Here is an 18,208-nt window from a genome sequence, read left to right on the forward strand (position 1 = left end):
GAGGTGAGCGTGTGTGTGTGGCAAGCATGCACGTGTGTGTGTTTATGCGCGCACACGTGTGTTTGCACGTGTGTGTGTGTGTGTGTGTGTGAGGCAGACACATAATAGCAGCCCTCTGAGTGGAAACAAAGGGTCTCAGGCTGTGGCACCACTGGCTGTGTTTGTGTACTTGTTAGTAAGAGGGAGTAATAGAGTGGTCTCTCTCTGTCCAGCATGGCTCATGAAATGGGTCTCCAGTAGAGCCAATGAAGAGTATGGAATCAGCTCCCGCACAGCCCAGTCAAAGCCCTTCTCTGTCCTGGCACCCCAATGGTGGAACCAGCTTCCCCCTGATGCTAGGACAGCAGAGTCCCTGCCCATCTTCTGAAAATGTCTGAAACCCTACCTCTTCAAAGAGTGTCTTCAATAAGACATCTCAGTCTTTACTCCCCCAAAAAAATAGTTTGGGGTCTTTTACTACTAGCACTAACTTTGCTGATAACTTCTTTATTGAGGAAAAATGCACTTACTACGACTGTGATATGTGGTTATCTCACCTAGCTATCTTAAGATAAATGCACTAACTGTACGTTGATCTGGATAAGAGCGTCTGCTATATGACTACAATGTAAATGTAAAAAATTGGATCCTATTATGGTCTCTGTCCAATGTGGGAGCAATGAGCCACCTGGATTTTTTTGGGCTCCAACTCCATTCAAATTAAGGGGCCAGCAGGTTCATGGCGAAAAGAAAAAGACCCCAAACTGTTTCTATTAGACAAAGTGCTGAGATCTTGATTCAGTGTATTATCTGAGTTCACTGACAAAAGCTTCTCTCCATAAATTTGTATAAGAATGTGTCCACGAAGCACTCTGAATGAATAGGGCTTTTTATGTACAGTATAGGCATTTTTATTCAGAATTCATAAGTAGCAGCCATTTTACAAGGCTGGATTACATTAAATCCTAAATGGAGGAGAGGAGGAGGAGTTGAGAGATACTGACATTACCATAAGGCCACATCTAGCCCTACACACACAGATGTCATTTTTTAATATGTTTTGGGAATGGATGTTGCCCCTCTCTCTTTCATCTCTGTCTCTGTCCCTCCCTCTCTCACTTCCTCCATCTTGTCTGGCTGACATGCTTGTCCTTAATTTGCCTCTCCTGCACAATCTCTCATTCTCTATCCCGCTGTGACTTACACACTCACATACTATCTCCTCCCTTCCCCCACCCCCCCTGTTGACTTATGCTTTCTGGTGTTCTTGCTATCACCATGCCTCTTCCCCTGTTGACTTATGCTTTCTGGTGTTCTTGCTATCACCATGCCTCTTCCTGCTCATATGCCCCCTCCTCTACTTTGTAATCTATTTCCTCTCTCTCTCTCTCTCTCTCTCTCTCTCTCTCTCTCTCTCTCTCTCTCTCTCTCTCTCTCTCCATCCTCTCTCCCATCCCTCACCCCATCTCCCCCCTCCCATCCCCATCCCCCCCATCCCTCTATCCCCTTCTCCCCATCCTCTCTCCATCCCTCTATCCCCTCTCCCCATCCTCTCTCCATCCCTCTATCCCCATCCTCTCTCCATCCCGCTATCCCCTTCTCCCCATCCTCTCTCCATCCCTGTATCCCCTTCTCCCCATCCCTCTATCCCCATCTCCCCATCCTCTCTCCATCCCTCTATCCCCTTCTCCATCCCTGTATCCCCTTCTCCCCATCCTCTCTCCATCCCTCTATCCCCTTCTCCCCATCCTCTCTCCATCCCTCTATCCCCTTCTCCCCATCCTCTCTCCATCCCTCTATCCCCTTCTCCCCATCCTGACAGTGGGGAGTTGAAGTCTGGAGTTGCTAGACATGCCCTTGAAGAGTCAAGCCCTTTCTTGGCAGCCTAACAGAGTTGGACATTCCATGGTGACGTCATGGAGAGTTAAGGAGAGCTCAGCGGTAATGCTAAGGCCAGTTCCACAAAGTAGAAACTCGCCGCACCCACCGCAGTGAGAGGAGAGCAAGGCTCCGGCTACGCGGCTCACATCATAGGCTGCGTTTCCATGCTCTGTCACTGAAGGTTACAAAGTGTCATTTCTGAAATGGAGCCAGAGGAGGGAGAGATTCCTCACACTCTAATTGTGTGTGTGACTCTCTCTCAACCCTCCCTTTCTGTTTCTCCCCTCTCCTACTGTGTGTCAATATCTGCATTTTAGCATGCAAGAAATTAGCCTCTCACTCTGTCTCTCAGTGTCTCCCTCTGTCAGGGTCCCTCTCCCTCTATCCCTCCATTCCTTTTTCTCTCTATCCCTCTCACCCTCCCTCTCTCCCTCCCTCTCTCCTGGTGTTGTGATCAAAGTGCCTGGTGTGTCTCTCTGCAGTGCCGTGTGATCAGAGAAGTGGGGGGAGGGTGAAGAGGGGGAGGGAGGGTGAGAAGACGAGGCCGGAGGAATATACTGTCCCCTTCTGGGTGGGAATACTAAGAGACCATCCTCTTCTCTGGGCTGTCTTTGTGTCTAAGTACAGCAGTCTCCAAGGTTACATAACCTCGCATCAAACCAACAATTACCTTTCTCTGACTTTAGCAGCCGTGTTATGGGACCGTCAGGCACGTCACCTGAAGACTCACCTCTTATCCCCAACGAGAAGGCCACTGCAAGAGAAGGGCTCGGTTGAGCACGGCTGGAAACTGTTCAGCTGAAGAGATATTCAACAGTAAATGGTGACAGTGGCAGTACAGCTTTGTGTGTGAAACACATGAGCTCTGTGTATGTGTGTGTGTGTGTGAGTGAGTGAGTGAGTGAGTGAGTGAGTGAGTGAGTGAGTGAGTGAGTGAGTGAGGAGGAGGAGGAGTGAGTGAGTGAGTGAGTGAGGAGTGAGTGAGTGAGTGAGTGAGTGAGTGAGTGAGTGAGGAGTGAGTGGAGTGAGTGAGTGAGTGAGTGAGTGAGAGAGAGAGAGAGAGAGAGAGAGAGAGAGAGAGAGAGAGAGAGAGAGAAAGACATGGCCTCTTGTTTATGCTGACCAGAGAGCTGCTGACTGCGCTCACCTAGGTTATTTTGGGGCCAGGGAGAGTTGAGAGGCTACAGATAGCTAGGCATGGCTCCTCTACAAGACATGTCACGAGGACAAACGAACACTGAGTTCAAAATGACACATTTCAAAATCGCTACATTGTCACAACAACCACCATACTCAAAACAGAGGGGGAAAACCCTAGTTAAGTGCGCAGTCTGTACTTTCACAAAAGCTTTTGAAACAGTAGTGGAGAAGAAACAGGTTCCTCATAAAGAAACAGTAGAACCACTAGACAGCATGATAGGGATTTAGAAAAAGGCAGTGGAGGAAATGGGCCTTGATATCCTACCCATCCTGCTCTCTGGTGGTGAGAGGCAGTACTTCATGCAGGGAGGGAGGGCACTGCTGCTCCTATAAGCTTGGGGAAGAAAGGAAAACTGTGTCCATGGGAACAGGCTAGGAATACTGATGCCACAGTGCAGGGGTGCATTGGAGCTGCAGTCTATTCTGGCATGCTCAGGCCAAGGCTAAGGTATTTTCATTACAGCTGTCATCTAAAGGTCTGAAGGCTATTATCAAATGTTGCCTTTCTGTCAAAACTGGGCTTATAAGGTACCCCCTGTCACTATTATTCGATTGTGAATATCTTAAAGATAATAATACAATATTGATCAAATAGCAGCAGTGAAATAGTCTCTCATCATGTCTACATTGCGTTTGTCACTAAGCTTGTCAAAGAAAGCAAGCATCTGCTGCTCATTTTCCCCCAATGACCTAAACAATTGATCCTACTGGTCACCATAATGGATTGTATGATTTGTGACCCACTATCAGTAAATGTTGAAAGAAAAGAGACATTAGATTAAAATGCACCATAAACTCCTTCTTTTCCTCCACTGGAAACAGCCGTGGCCAAACTTGGAGGTCGATCTTCTCTGTGGCACGACGGCTCGACTGCACCAACAGAGACTGAAAACAGAAGTTAATCAATATGACATTTTACAACTGCACATGCCTTTCACATATATAGGTGTATGATTTGTGATCCGCCATCTACTAATGAGCTTTCATGTTTTTCATTCTTCAACTGTCTCGGTATGTTTCAGTATGTTGAATTACTGTACTGTATCGTCCATCTATTACCTGCTGGGTGAGGGACGGGGGGAGTCAGAGGCTCCTTCAGCACACACAGAACCCTGACCCCCATCCTCTCCATGGGCCCTGATCCTGAGCGTGAGGTCTTCCCTGATGGTCTATCTCCCTGGCTGTCAGACTCCCTGCCATAGCCCCGCAGTCAGTTCCCTCACCCTGCAAGACAACACTGACTCTCTGCCAGCCTATCTGCCAGGCCCGGGCCAGGACACCCCTCACACACATAGGCACACGAGCATGCACAAACACACACACTCACACAATGCTTGGCCCTCCTCTCTCCTGTCCCAGCATGCTCCCTGGCTAGATGGATCCAGTCCACTACTAACAGCTGCTGCGCCTCAGGCCTGGGGCCCGGGCCCCACTGTACTGGACTGGAGGTTCCACTGCTCCAGGCCCAATGCCCCAGCCCAGCCCAGGAAAAGAACCTTACTGCTCTGACTGGCACTACAATTACATACCAGGTTATCTGAGACAAACCTTCACTCTGTTACATAACACACCAAAAATGAAACATAATTACAGTAGAATAGCCCTGAGAAGGTACTTCAGAGCAGCTTGAGAGATTCTTCCAGAGATGCCATTACCTGAACAGTTGACCTCACCTCCATTAGAAAGGCAGGGAGTAATTAGTTCTGTATTTTACAGTGTTACTGGACGATTTGGAGAAAGAAGTGATATTATGTATAAGAGCGCTGTGGGTGTTGGGACTGGACTGAGTTTATCTGTGCTTGCGCTACAGTGAGGTTCAGTGCCTCTGGAGGTTATTATTACATAACAGCAGGCCATCTCCATGACTCTCCCTCCAGATACAATGACATACTGCTCTGCCTCTCTGTCTTTCTCACTAACAGTCATCCCGGACTCTGTATCACTTCTTTCAGGGGATGCATCATGTTCATATCACATTCTTTGGGATTTGTTTCCCCTCCTTGGACCTCAATGATGAGAAATGCTTCCGTTAGGGAATGTTTTCACCTCATTTAACACCTGATTTACTTAACAAAAGGCACATCTCAATAAGTGGTCCATGTGAGTCATGACATGACACAGGTGGGGGGTGGGCCTTTCCTCTTTTGTTCTCTATTGCTCCTCTATTGTCCCTAAAGCAAGGGGGAGGCTGATGGACTTCTAATCAAACTTCCCATCAATGCCTTCCTCCTTGAAACTTGCAGTTGTCTATAAAAAAAACACTATTTTGCTCAAACATATTTGTTTACCCTTTAGTGTGTGTACTTTACTGTCTTTATACTTGGGATATCACTTTAACAGGAAAAGTTCAAAAATCACTAGAGGACATATTTAATTTGATAGGAAATAAGGACCTTGAAAATCCTTCTGAAAATCCTATTTTTTGCAAAGGATGCAGAATATTATGCAGAGATGTGTCTAGCGGGAGATGTGAGGGATGTCTAAATGGAGTGCGAGGCCCTTAGGGTCCTCCTCATTACCTGCTGAAGTGGAGGTGAAAGCACTTTTGAGATGAGTCAGAGTGGAAGGCTTAATTGCTGTACAGAGCTAGGTGAGCCCTGACTGAAGCCAAATATGGGTAGAACACAAGGACATACAGAGTGTACAAAACATTAGGAACAACTGCTCTTATTGATGTCACTTGTTAAATCCACTTCAATCAGTGTAGATGAAGGGGAGGAGACAGGTTAAAGAAGGATTTTTAAGCCTAGAGACAATTGAGACATTGTGTATGTGTGCCATTCAGAGGATGAATGGGCAAGACAAAATATTTAAGTGCCTTTGAACAGGGTATGGTAGTAGGTGCCAGGCGCACCAGTTTGTGTCAACATTTACGTTTAAGTCATTTAGCAGACGCTCTTATCCAGAGCGACTTACAGTTAGTGAGTGCATACATGTTTTTTTTTTTCATACTGGCCCCCCGTCAAGAACTGCAACGCTGCTGGGTTTTTACATGTTCAACAGTTTTCCTGTGTATCAAGAATGGTCCACCACCCAAAGGACATCCAGCCAACTTTTTTGACACGTGTGGGAAGCACTGGAGTCAACATGGGCCAGCATCCCTGTGGAACGCTTTCGAAACCTTGTAGAGTCCACGACCCACTCAGTGTGTATAGCCAATGCTGGCTGAATAGGAAATAACTTGCTTTTAAAAACAGACATGCTGGTGTATCCTTTCAAATTCATATAATTAATAATGGTCTAAAACTGACACAAGGATCTTATCTTCTACAGACATACCGTCATCCTGATTAGTGCACTCTGGACTGCAGTGTTCTTCCCCTTGGACATCTGGATCAGCCTGCAGCAGTGGGCCATTTCTCAGAGGAACATGACAGTGTGGATGGTACAAGGGACATAATCTGCTGTTACCCTGCCCAAATTTCCATTACTCACTTGAAGCACAGGAGTGCTTTTATTAGTGGAGAGCATTTATAGGATACATACATCCCCATATATGTACAGCTTGCCATGTAACTATTCAGGTACTCACAAAACCAGCATTCCATCCATTAGCCTTGAACTGTACTAATTAACCACATCTGCTGTATTCATTATCCAGGGCTGTCATACACAGCTTTCCAATATGCTGACACAGGCTGCGCTACAAGGCCATCAGTACTGTCCAAATGCATCAACATCCTTCAGCTCCCCTAAGGGAGGCAACCTCTACACTGAACTACAGGCAAGCAAAGTCCTTTAAAGTCCATTTCATTAAAGCCATGTTGACCTTGACAAGTTAACTTCCAACAGGTGCAACTGCATATAGATCCCCTGACTAGCTAGTGCATTAAAGCAGATTATCCATTATGTTGACAAGATACTAACTCTAGCAGGCACAAACACTGAAAAGCAAGGTCTTCAAATGGAAGGCAGCAAGATTTGGAAACATTCTTGCCAATGAGGGCAGATAGTGTTAACAGGCAAGTTTCCATAGCCAAAATTGCCTTTATAAAATTCATGGACACTTGCCTTAATTTTAAAACACAACGTAACTTCTTGGGCAACCTGACCAAATTCACAAGTTATATATCCACTCATTGAAAGCAAGTCTAAGATCTGTTCTGTGCGCCATTTCAATGCATCCTGTTCTTAAGTTTAGTTTGAGTCTTTGTATTACAGTGCCAAACAATATTTTCGGTTATGGAAACGATATTTCAGCAGTTTAGGTGATACAAAGATTCTCTACACTTTACTTTTGACAAAGAACTATTTGAATTTTAGCAACGAGGAAATAGCAGAGCTTTTTCTGCCTAGTGCATCTTTAAGGTTAGGCATAAAGACAGTGTTCTGGGTTAGGTTAAATTACTTTCGAGAAATACTCAGGGTTGACTTTGTGGCCATTAGTGAAAAGGCACAACAGTATTTTCCCCCCTCAAAGTTTCTGGGGTGTCACCTGTCCTACTTATCAGGACACGCTTAACTTAATCATTATGTAACAGTCATTTGATCAAGCCTCATGTAGCAAATAAGCCATTCCATTTTTAGTTAAACAAATTCACTCAATGACCTTCATACAAAAACTCTGCTTGCTGGGCCCAGTTATGCCACGCACAACCCCTCTTACTAAGATTCAAGTTTGAGACAATCCCTATGCAATTCATAAGAAACGAGAGAGGAGTTTTCACTTTATTTATTAAATAACTCTGCAGCGCTGTATGAGGACTCACACCACCAGACAGAGCTTGAGGACAGGGCCTTTAGGCAGTCTCTTCCTTGGCAATGCGGTCCTTCTTCAGTGGTCCCTGTAGAAGGAATGGAGAAGTGGTCAGTAACAATGCTTATACAGAGTTTAATAAGCAACCTCTACTCCATCTGTGGCTCTAGGGGTGATGTTCCCAGAGAGTGAACAGGGAACAGCAAAAAAAACGATGCTGCTCCCCTGCCTCACTGAAGTTTGTTCTAGCACCTGAATGGAACCCAAATTCATACCAAGAGTGAACCAGGTTACGATAAGTGCACTACGGGCGTAGGGGACTGAGCGACAACGCCAGTTTTATGTGAACGGATATACAAAATAGTGTTTTGGGCTGAAGCTAGGGTGGGTCCACTACATTAATCCAGGGGGCTTGTGAAATAGAGTGAAGACAAGGGAAGGGACAAGTGAATGCCAAGTCATGGAAAAGGAAACTGAACGCACCATGAACGCCTTCTTTTCCTCCACTGTCTGGAAGCGGCCGTGGCCAAACTTGGAGGTGGTGTCGATGAACTTAAGGTCGATCTTCTCCGTGGCACGACGGCTCGACTGCACCAACAGAGACTGAAAACAGAAGTTAAAAATCAATTAGATTATACAGTGACACATTCCTTTACCAGGGCATACAATACTTTTTGGGACAACAATATTTGGCGCTTTGTCCATCCAGAACTCTACATGCAACATGGACAGCACACAGCCATTCATTCAGTCCACACAGCGAGGGAACCACCCATATTTAATATGTACCTATTCAGTTTATTCATTGCCTTATAAGTACCTAAATCGCAACTGACAATGCAAATAATGCATTGGAATAACCATGCATAAGATAGAATGGTCTCCGTTTCCTCACCTTGCGTAGGGTTAGCACCCTCTTCTTGACTCCAATCGTGCAGCCCTTCAGCATGACAAAGTCATTGGTCACCTCTCCGTAGTGGACGAAGCCACCCAAAGGGGTGATGCTCTTGTTGGACAGATCGTGACTCAGTGGCAGCGTTGTTCTTCACCAGCTTGCCATCCTTGGTGTGGTAGCCTTGGCCGATCTTGTAGATCTTCTTGTTGATCTCTGTGCGGTGGTGGTAGCCCTTCTGACCAGCGCGGGCCACAGAGAAGGCCACACGGGAGGGATGCCAGGCACCAATACAGGCCACCTTACGCAGACCACGATGAGTCTTACGGGGGAGCTTCTTTGTGTGCCAACGGCTGGTGACACCTAAAGGGGAAAATTCAATGTTTAGTACCTGGGTACCTTACATGAATAACTAAACCATCATGAATGGTTAACTACATGGTCATTAGTGGGTTGTGGTCTCAGAAGGAAGGCAGCATGGAATGTATCCTCATGCGTGTCGGACGTCATGCATGACGCAGTGTTCCGTGGTCTCATCACTGACACAAAACAGTTCTTAAGAACATACCTTGTATCCGGGACCCCTTTGTGACACCGATGACGTCAATCATCTCATCCTGGGTGAAGACGTTTGTGATGGGGATAGACTGCTCCAGCTTCTCACGGGCCCAGTCCACCTTGTCAGAGATGGAGCCTCCATTCAGCTGCACCTCCATCAGGTGGGACTTCTTCTGCCTCAGGGGCAGCAGCCTCATCTGGAGGGAGAGAGGCAGGTGAGCCTGCAGCTAGTCCTGGGACAAGTATACTAGTACAAACACTATGTATTCAACCCAAAATTGGGTTAAAATGTAATAGTAGGGACATGTGGTCTCAGAAGGAAGGCAGCATGGAATGTATCCTCATGCGTGTCGGACGTCATGCCTGACGCAGTGTTCCGTGGTCTCGTCACCGACAGTCAAAGGGAGATTAGATTCATTAAAACTATGGGGCATTGCAGTGAGAGTATTCTATCCTGCTCAGACTCACCTGGGTGTGGGCGATGATGCGGACGATCTGGCAGTACTTCTTCATGGAGGCAAAGTCCTTCTCCAGCTGCTTCTTGCCCTCATCATCCTGCCACTTCTTGCAGTACTTTGTGAAGGCCTTCTTCTTGGACTTGTACCTGAGAGCATGCAGCGTGACCGGAGGGTAGGAGAAGAGGCACACGGGTTGGCACAGGTCCTTCATAACCCCAGGGGGCCAGCGGAAGAACACTGCACTTCAGCTGCTTGCCCAGCCTTCACAGGGCAAAAGGGGGCAGTTACAGCTTCAGAAGGGGTTTCGCTCATGGCACGGTTTCTAAGAAGCACTTTCCACCGGCCAGAGGAGCCCGGAGCTCATCAGGGCACAAGGCACCGAGCGGAGCGCTACCAGGGGCACACGGATGTTAAGACTTGCTCAGTAAAACACATGACATGTTTTATACACCGAGCAGCAACATCATGCTTCAAGGCTCATATCTAAATGTAATTATACACTACAGTCAACCAATATTCAAAAAGTTTGTGTAGATATATTATTTTTCATGTGTAGAATGACTCACCAGTTCCTGTAGAAGCGACGCTTGCACTCATCACTGACGTGCTCAGCGAAGATAGTCTTGAAGGAGCGCAGGCCACGGGGGGTCTCGACGTAGCCCACAACACCCACTACAACCATGGGAGGAGTCTCCACAATGGTCACTGCCTCAACCACTTCCTTCTTGTTCACCTCTGTAGGGAAAAAAGTGGTCAGTATAAGTTGATAATACAAGAGTTGTACAGTAGATTTAAATTGCAAAATGTCAATGCTTATTGACTGCGCTCAGTGCTCGACATTCAGCAAGGGTTAGACCCAATATGTCCGCCCGTCGAGGGGATCATCATAGGCAGAAAATAAGATTAGGATCTGAACTACAGTAATGCAAGATCGAAACTAATATGGCTCAGTTATGTATTCATAAATCGCAAAACAATAATATTTACCCAGTCAATTAAACATTGTAACAAAACTGCATGAAGCCAAATACTCACTTGAGCCAGGTCTGTCGACTTCACGCACGATGTGAGTCATGCCAGCCTTGTAGCCAAGGAAGGCAGTCAAGTGGACAGGCTTGCTGGGGTCATCCTTGGGGAAACTCTTCACCTTACCACGGTGACGTCTGCTCCTCTTACGGGGCAGGAAGCCCAGGGATCCGTGGCGGGGAGCCGAAAACTTACGGTGGGACTGTGAAGACATAACGCAATTTAGTACATCATCCATGAGGCATACAAAACTAAATGAACGCACGTCAGTATGTCAGAACTCGACATTCAACAGGAACAGCACGAGGCCATCCATTCTGTCCGCCCGTCGAGGTAATCATCACCCATATTCAATGATTTGTACCTATTGGAAGTGTAATCAATAACCGGCATAGCAACCTGGCTAAGTAAATCCCAACTGACGATGAAAATAGCGTCTTGGAATAACCATGTGTAACGTTAGTAGGTAACGAGGTTCGGAGGACCTCCACTAGCTACTGATAGGGTGGGTTAATGAGTGTCAGCGTATCACCTAGTTAGCTTAGCTCGTCCAGGCCTCAAATATAAAGACAGGGCACGTTAACGGTAGAAATTTAACTAGCACGTTGTCAATTATATACACATTTGATTGTGAACATACGTTACTAAAAAATAAACTCATTTTGTAATCAAGCATGCTAGGCCTCAGTGTATCAGCCATTTTAAGTTACAGGTATGCAGACGATTACATTCATTCTGTAATAAATCTAAAACAGTGTTATGGTCAAGTCTAATATCATACAACTGTGTTTATTACAGATAGACACATGTTACGTATTGGCTTAGACAGGGAAAATATAAGGATTGCGAAGATGCCGAATGGATTGAAAGCTCAAGTCTCTCATAAGAAAGTCAAACTCACCATTTTGCCTCCGAGCCGATTGAAAGAGGCCTATGGAAGGGGGATGTTCGGTTTTTATACAAGGACGTGATCCGTCACGTGATTAACGTCGCCAACCAGCATCACGGCTCCGCCTTCCTGCTGTACAAACACTTCATCAAAATCTACAATTCTAGTGTAACAGAATTGGCAAAAGCTCTTGTGATTGGTGCAACACCTTTTTTTATTTTACAACTGTCCACCTCAATGTCTCTGATTCCAATTAGGCATTCTGTGAGATGATCTGTATCCCTCATTGACTAGTAAAACCAGTCACAGCATATAAAACATTCTATACATCCATGTATGGTAGACGATAAATAATATAACACACAAATTAAAGACCAAGGCAACAACTCACTTCTGTCCAGTAACCTACCTAGTAGAGTTCCAGATCTTCCTGAAATACAAAAAATTAAAAAAAACAATTCTTCATAAAACTATATCAACTCATCCCAGTTCTGAAACGCATCAACAGAAAAGCTGTATTTATTCAATCATGTAAAAAAAAGTTATGTCACCCCCTTATAGACAGCAAAGTTATGAGAATTTGTCAGCTGTTTGGTCTGAAGTATTTCATTTGATTGAATAACATCTACCAAATTAACCCATAAAAAAGTGCCACTATACCCAGTTCTCATCCTCTGGGAATGATCCATGGTAACCCACCTACATATGTATTGTATTTATTCCCATCACAAAAAAAATTGACATTGGATAGTAGGCTACCATTGGGCAGATGACAAATCAATGAGAGAATGCTACACTAACAATAGACAAGTATCCACTCAACCATGCATTTGGTCTGGGCTAGTAGGTGAAGGGAAGGTATTGATTGAATGGATTACTTTGCATGCAGTTTTTTTTAGGGTCGTTGTTAGAAGTGTTCTCCCAGGTATGAACAGCAGGGGGCTGTACTAGCAAAGATGAACAACTCCTTTAGTGTGCAAGGAAAGCATGCCAAAGTCTGAATAAGCCTTAGTCACAGGGCCGTTCCCCCACAGTTCTGAGTTTAACTAATGGATACACTCATGGATACACGTATGACAGTGTTCACAGTTGTAGGAGCAGCCCCTGTGGGCCAATAGAAAGGGCTAGAAAACAGACAAAAAGTCCATTCCTCATGTCTTCGCCTTGTCTGAATTCGAGAGACAGACAGACTCCTCCATGGTGATTTGAAGCTCAGGTGTCTAGGTGCAAAGTCTTGACTAGGAGCAGTCTTGCACAGCGTGCATGGGCAGCTGCTAATAGTCTCTTCCCATTCTGCTCCAGAGGAAGGCAGCCAACCCTGCTTCTCCACACACACAGCCCCTCAGCAGGCCTGTTGCTCCCGGTCAAGGTTCATCTTCTGGAAGAAGGTCTTCCCAAACTCATAGGTGCTGATCATGACAGCACAGGCTGGGGCCACTTTGATCACCCTGGGTAGGAAACCTGAGGGGGATACAGAGACACAATTTACGTGATTTAGTCCTCCATTCAGACTGCTTTCTATACCAGCGCTTCAAACATTGCAAATATATACTTTTTATGCATCCTTTTGGACTTACCTGCAAAGAGCCCCCTGTAGCCCGATTCAGCCCAAATTCCCCTCATGATATGCAATGTGGATGTGGGGTTCTTCACAGGAACTAGGAGGAAGGGGAGAAAGACAGATTTAGTGGGCAATCCTACGCACTATCAGAGAGGAGAAAATACCTTTTCACAGATGTGAATGGCCTTAAGGGCGCATAAGACCCTGTAGTTACACACCTCCCAGTGTCTCCATCTCTCCCAGTTGGATCTGTCTCCGAGTCTTCACTACGTCAAAAGGCAGGGTCATGATGGCAGCCACCTGGGACAGAAGACAATAGACACACTCTCTATAAGCAATACCCAGTGAAATCAACATAACGTACTGCTGATCAGTAGATCAGGGGTTAAGTTATGTAACTAGACAGGAGAAACACTGTAAAAACAGGCTTTACCCAGGGGTCCACCTGTTATCAATTATCAACAGTCTAATGGTTTACAGTCACAATGACACAGCAATTCTCAATTTTTTTATGGTTTCAACTCAACCCTTATAATAACTCATGAGAGGAACGAGGAACTGCCATGATTTGATAGGGAACTTCCTGTGTGTCCACTTCTCTCACATATGAGAGAATCTCTCTAAACAAACAAAGCCCGTTTTCAGCAGGGAGACACATTTGGTTTTATTTACCATGGCCTCCATCCGTCATAAATACCGATAACAGCTCTGTTACAACTGGCTTTCTCATCCTGGTGAGAGATAGCACACTGAATCTTATCAATATATGTCAATGTGTTCATGATTACCCATAATAATAAAAACACACACCTCCGCCTCACTTAGAGTAAACGAATAGAATAGGAGTGGAAACAAGAGTTTGACTATTTAACTGTACACACCTTGCAAAGTACAAACTATCCATCATCTTCTTTATTAAATCTAATGGAAGACGTCTTCTTTAGATACACTGTAAATTCCCACAGTAGAGGTATTAATGAGATACTCACAGCTCCAGAGATGGCCCCTGCTGTGAAGCTGATGGAGAAGGTGGCCTGAGACACATCATACTGATCACACAGCTGGGCCTTCACCAGCTCATAGTTGAACCAGTACAGGGCTGCACACACACACACAGAAAAACAAAAACAGTCAGGTTGCAAAGTCACTGAGAAACATTATCACACCGAAGATAGTTGTATTATTCACCCACACAGGCGGTCTTCATTCTGTAACCCCCAACTACCATCAACCACTCCAACTAAGCTCTAGCAGTGACAGATAGATGGTTAGTGAAATAACGTCCATGGAGGTGAAGTCTCACCTGAGAAGGGGACGTCTCGTAGGACGGTGGGTCCCCAGCCCCTCCACAGGGACAGCCAGCCGTCCTGGGCAACACTAGAGCGGATACACACCCTCAGCTCGCTGTAGGTCAGCTTCCGGGACTGCATCTTGGTGCGCACCAGCTCCAACGGGCTGATCACACTCACTGCTCCCACTGGAGAACACAGAGAGACGGGGGAGAGAGGAAGAGAGTGAGTCAACGGAAGAGGGGCAGCAACAGACACAAGATGCTACAGAAGGGAGCAATATAATAATGACTATTATACATCTACATTCTTAGTGTGGTGTGTGACAACTGAACTGTATCAATCAAGATGTAATCAACTTCCAGAGTGTGACCCCCCCGTCCCATGTAGTCCACTTACGTCTAGCGAGACCCCCTGCCACAAGGGGGATGTAGTTGCCTTGGAACCCCATGCCGTAGCACAGTAAGTCTCTGAGCTGGTCATAGCAGGTGAAGTAGATGACCGTGGCAGGCACCGCCATCACCCTGTACACAAACAGGAAGAGAGACTGCCGATCTCAAAGCTCTGCAAGCTGTTACATGATTTGGTGCAAAACAACAAACTGAAATTGATTGCATATAAAGTCATAGTTCTGAGTTCTCTCTTTTATACAATCAAGTACAGATAGCTCTTGTAACCGTTCTTTATTTTGCTATATTTGATTTATTACAAATACATGTACTTGAAATACCCCAGTGACTCACAGTGTGGGAGGCAGCCCGCTCCACAGAGACCTGACCCCCTCGTGGCGCGTGATCTTCACAAAAGCATCCTGGGAAAAACAAACACCACACTGTGTTTGTCCTTGGAAACTGTTCCAAAAAAAGTTCCAAATAAATACTAGCATTTGTGAGTTCAAAGACAGGTAGTTCCCCATCCAGTGGTTTAACTATGTCAAACCAGGTGATGTGGTGCTGTGTTGGCGGGAGTGAATAAGAGGGTCCTGAGTCTCTTACCAGGGTGCCACTGAAGTGGGTTGGTGTTTTGTACCAGCTGGCGCAGCTGGCCCCATTCTGACACACATAGATGTGATCCATCAGGCCATTACAATACAGGAAGCACTTCCCTGAGAGACAAACACAAAAACAGGGTCACCAAAACATAACCATACTGGTTAATATGTTACTGTATTAGACATGATGCTCTACTTCTATCTACACTGTAGATAGGTAAATGTGAACCTATTGGGAGTAATGCCAAACGTTGGTGTCTCTGTAGGGCATGCATTAATGTGTAATTACAGTATGTCCGTTTGATACATCTATAGCTTCTAGTTCTGTCAAATGAATGGATATTCAATAGTTCTATAAAATAATGCCATTGGTAAAAAATAAAATACTTTAACAGTTTGTTTTTCAGTCAGTAGTTCAATATAAGTTAATGTGAGGGTGTCCATGTCCATGACAGAGGTTAGATAAGCTATTAATAACAGAGGTAATGGCAATGACCGATCAGACAGACACTGGGGACGATAACACCAATGCTGCTTCAGCCAAGGCCTGCTCTGGACTACTAGTTTTGGGCTTATTTTAGGTATTGGCAAATGGTCAATCCAAGGCAAAGGCAGATTACAAATGTTTGAGGAGAAATCTATAAACAAACAAATGTGCTCCTCTAGTAATAGAAAAGGACATAGTAAAATCGGTATTACACAGTATAACCTATGAAGTACTTGTTTGTTTCTTTGAGATTCATAAACACAAGCACCACAAGGCAAAATTTGATATCCGGTAGCTATGAATCATGTTGAATTCTTTGAAGTACCAGAAAGTACTCATTGTTACCACATCAGTTGGTTGTAAAGTTCAACATGCTAATACTAACTGGGCTATTTTTCAGTTGTTTTATGTATCAATGTTCAGAGTGAGTCATGGTTGGTAGAGAGAGAGGAGAGAGAGGAGAGAGAGCGAGCCAAGGCTGTGGCCCATATAATCATTCACAATCATCAGCTGAGAGTATGAGGGTACACTGAGGAAGAGTATGAGGGTACACTGAGGAAGAGTATGAGGGTACACTGAGGAAGAGTATGAGGGTACACTGAGGAAGAGTATGAGGGTACACTGAGGAAGAGTATGAGGGTACACTGAGGAAGAGTATGAGGGTACACTGAGGAAGAGTATGAGGGTACACTGAGGAAGAGTATGAGGGTACACTGAGGAAGAGACATAGAGGGTACACTGAGGAAGAGAGACAGAGGGTACATATAATTGCCAGGGACTTCAAAATCAATTTGCTCAGACTATGTTTAAAGTGCATTTGTTTTGTTTTCCCAGGAAACCAGTTTGTTAGCAGGTCATATTGGCAGACTGGCAGAGCAGTGCCAGAAAGGCACATGTAGTCAGTCAGACTGGGAAAAGTCTGGGCATGCAGCGAGCGGCGCCGGCAGGTTATACTCACATTTGGAGGGGCGGATTACACCACTCCATGAAGCGGAGTCAGCAGCTAAAGCTATGAAACAACGCAAAGAAAGAGACAGAAACACAGAGATGGAGAGACAATGAAAGAGCACACAAGACACACAAAATAAGCATTTGAGCAGAGAAAAGCTAAAGCATGTCTCACATTCCACTAAATGTAGCCCGACATGGCTGCGTAAGGTCAACATTGCAGACATAAGGACTTCCTAAACCCCCTTTACCTTAACCCCTCTCATTATTTAGGCTTAGGAGCAGACAGGGGCAAGAGGCTGAATGCAGTCTCTCACAGGGGAAAGCAATGACAGTGCAGTTGAGTTTTCAGGGGTGGGGAGTGGGGACTTAAACATCTAACACTTAAGCTATACCCGCAATGGTAAGAAGCAATAAGCAGACTCATAGTATAAGCAGCGAATGTTGTCTGTTAATGTTCTACCTTGATAGAATGGTGTTTGCTGGGCCTGCAGCCGTATCTTCACAACGTCCAGCGGTGTGACTGTGAAAGACAGACAGATTCAATTATACTGATCTAATTACATCCATCATGGGTCTCGTCAATGAGGATGTGCATACACGAGTGCGAGCATGTGTCTGTGTGTTGTGCAGTGTGTGTGTGGAGCCAGGGAAATGGAATAGAGTATTCTACAAGAACAGCGTCTTCTCTGCAAAACATCTGGGGGGTTCTACACACGAGGATTGGACACTTGTTCCGCAGGCTTTGGAGTCTGGTCAGATTAGCCAGACCTCAACAACCTGAGCTCAGATGGACACAGACTGCCTCTGAAGCAGTTGTGGCAGACTCCTGTGTTGTCGTGGAGGCTTCTGTCATCTCATCCTAGTTCTATAGTTTCCATGGCGCCTAGTGGCAGCCTAGGCAGAGAGCTCATATAAATTATGTACATATTATAATTATTTGTATTTATTTTTTACAAACCTTTTATTTTTCCTCAGCTAAAAGCGTGCAGATCAAGTCTTGATATCATGAATTGGAATCCAGCCTGTAACTTGATGAAAATCAGCGTGTTCAACAAGCTAGCTAATGTGTTTTCATTAGAATTATACCTACTGTCTTTGGGTTGTTTTTCACCAACGGTGACCCAAGAGGAGGCTATACATGCAGAGTTGGCAGTGGGCCAACTGTTTAATTGCTCAGGGGGGTACTTCTGAAGTAAGGAGAGGGCTGACTCTCTGGGGAGCTCATCATAGAGTCCCAATATAGAGAAGCTGCAAACAGCTGGGACGCCCTGCCACCACCTCCGCTGACTATGAGCTTCCAGATCCTCTCATGACCGTGGCTACCAATCTGCTGGAGGTTTCAAGAAGCAC

The 18,208-nt window shown here is 45.4% G+C and overlaps 2 protein-coding genes and 3 non-coding genes across 5 annotated transcripts; all 5 read right to left on the bottom strand.

Moving 5' to 3' along the window:
- Positions 1-7,717: 7,717 nt before the first annotated feature.
- Positions 7,718-11,694, bottom strand: LOC121568926 (60S ribosomal protein L3). Its single transcript, XM_041879409.2, is given in 9 exon segments — positions 7,718-7,844; positions 8,240-8,359; positions 8,652-8,780; positions 8,782-9,011; positions 9,217-9,403; positions 9,675-9,810; positions 10,231-10,399; positions 10,700-10,892; positions 11,592-11,694. Coding segments are annotated over 9 exon segments (1,212 nt in total). The 5' UTR covers positions 11,595-11,694; the 3' UTR covers positions 7,718-7,799.
- Positions 7,930-8,061, bottom strand: LOC121570825. The gene has a single exon (XR_006001564.1). It is a non-coding gene; the product is annotated as a small nucleolar RNA SNORA54 (small nucleolar RNA).
- LOC121570840 lies at positions 9,103-9,195 on the bottom strand. Its single transcript, XR_006001578.1, has one exon. It is a non-coding gene; the product is annotated as a small nucleolar RNA U83B (small nucleolar RNA).
- LOC121570841 lies at positions 9,515-9,605 on the bottom strand. The gene has a single exon (XR_006001579.1). It is a non-coding gene; the product is annotated as a small nucleolar RNA U83B (small nucleolar RNA).
- Positions 11,695-12,760: 1,066 nt separating the features above from the next.
- On the bottom strand, positions 12,761-17,828 carry slc25a39 (solute carrier family 25 member 39; the record flags this gene model as incomplete). The annotated part of the gene is made up of 10 exons (XM_045215905.1): positions 12,761-13,040; positions 13,157-13,237; positions 13,359-13,440; positions 14,130-14,239; positions 14,444-14,617; positions 14,829-14,953; positions 15,173-15,240; positions 15,425-15,534; positions 17,319-17,378; positions 17,817-17,828. Coding segments are annotated over 10 exons (941 nt in total), but the record flags the coding sequence as incomplete, so codon positions are not given.
- Between the last annotated feature and the right edge of the window lie 380 nt (positions 17,829-18,208).

This window comes from Coregonus clupeaformis, unplaced genomic scaffold (genome assembly GCF_020615455.1).
Source record: "Coregonus clupeaformis isolate EN_2021a unplaced genomic scaffold, ASM2061545v1 scaf0549, whole genome shotgun sequence".
In the NCBI taxonomy this organism is placed as follows: Eukaryota; Metazoa; Chordata; class Actinopteri; order Salmoniformes; family Salmonidae; genus Coregonus; species Coregonus clupeaformis.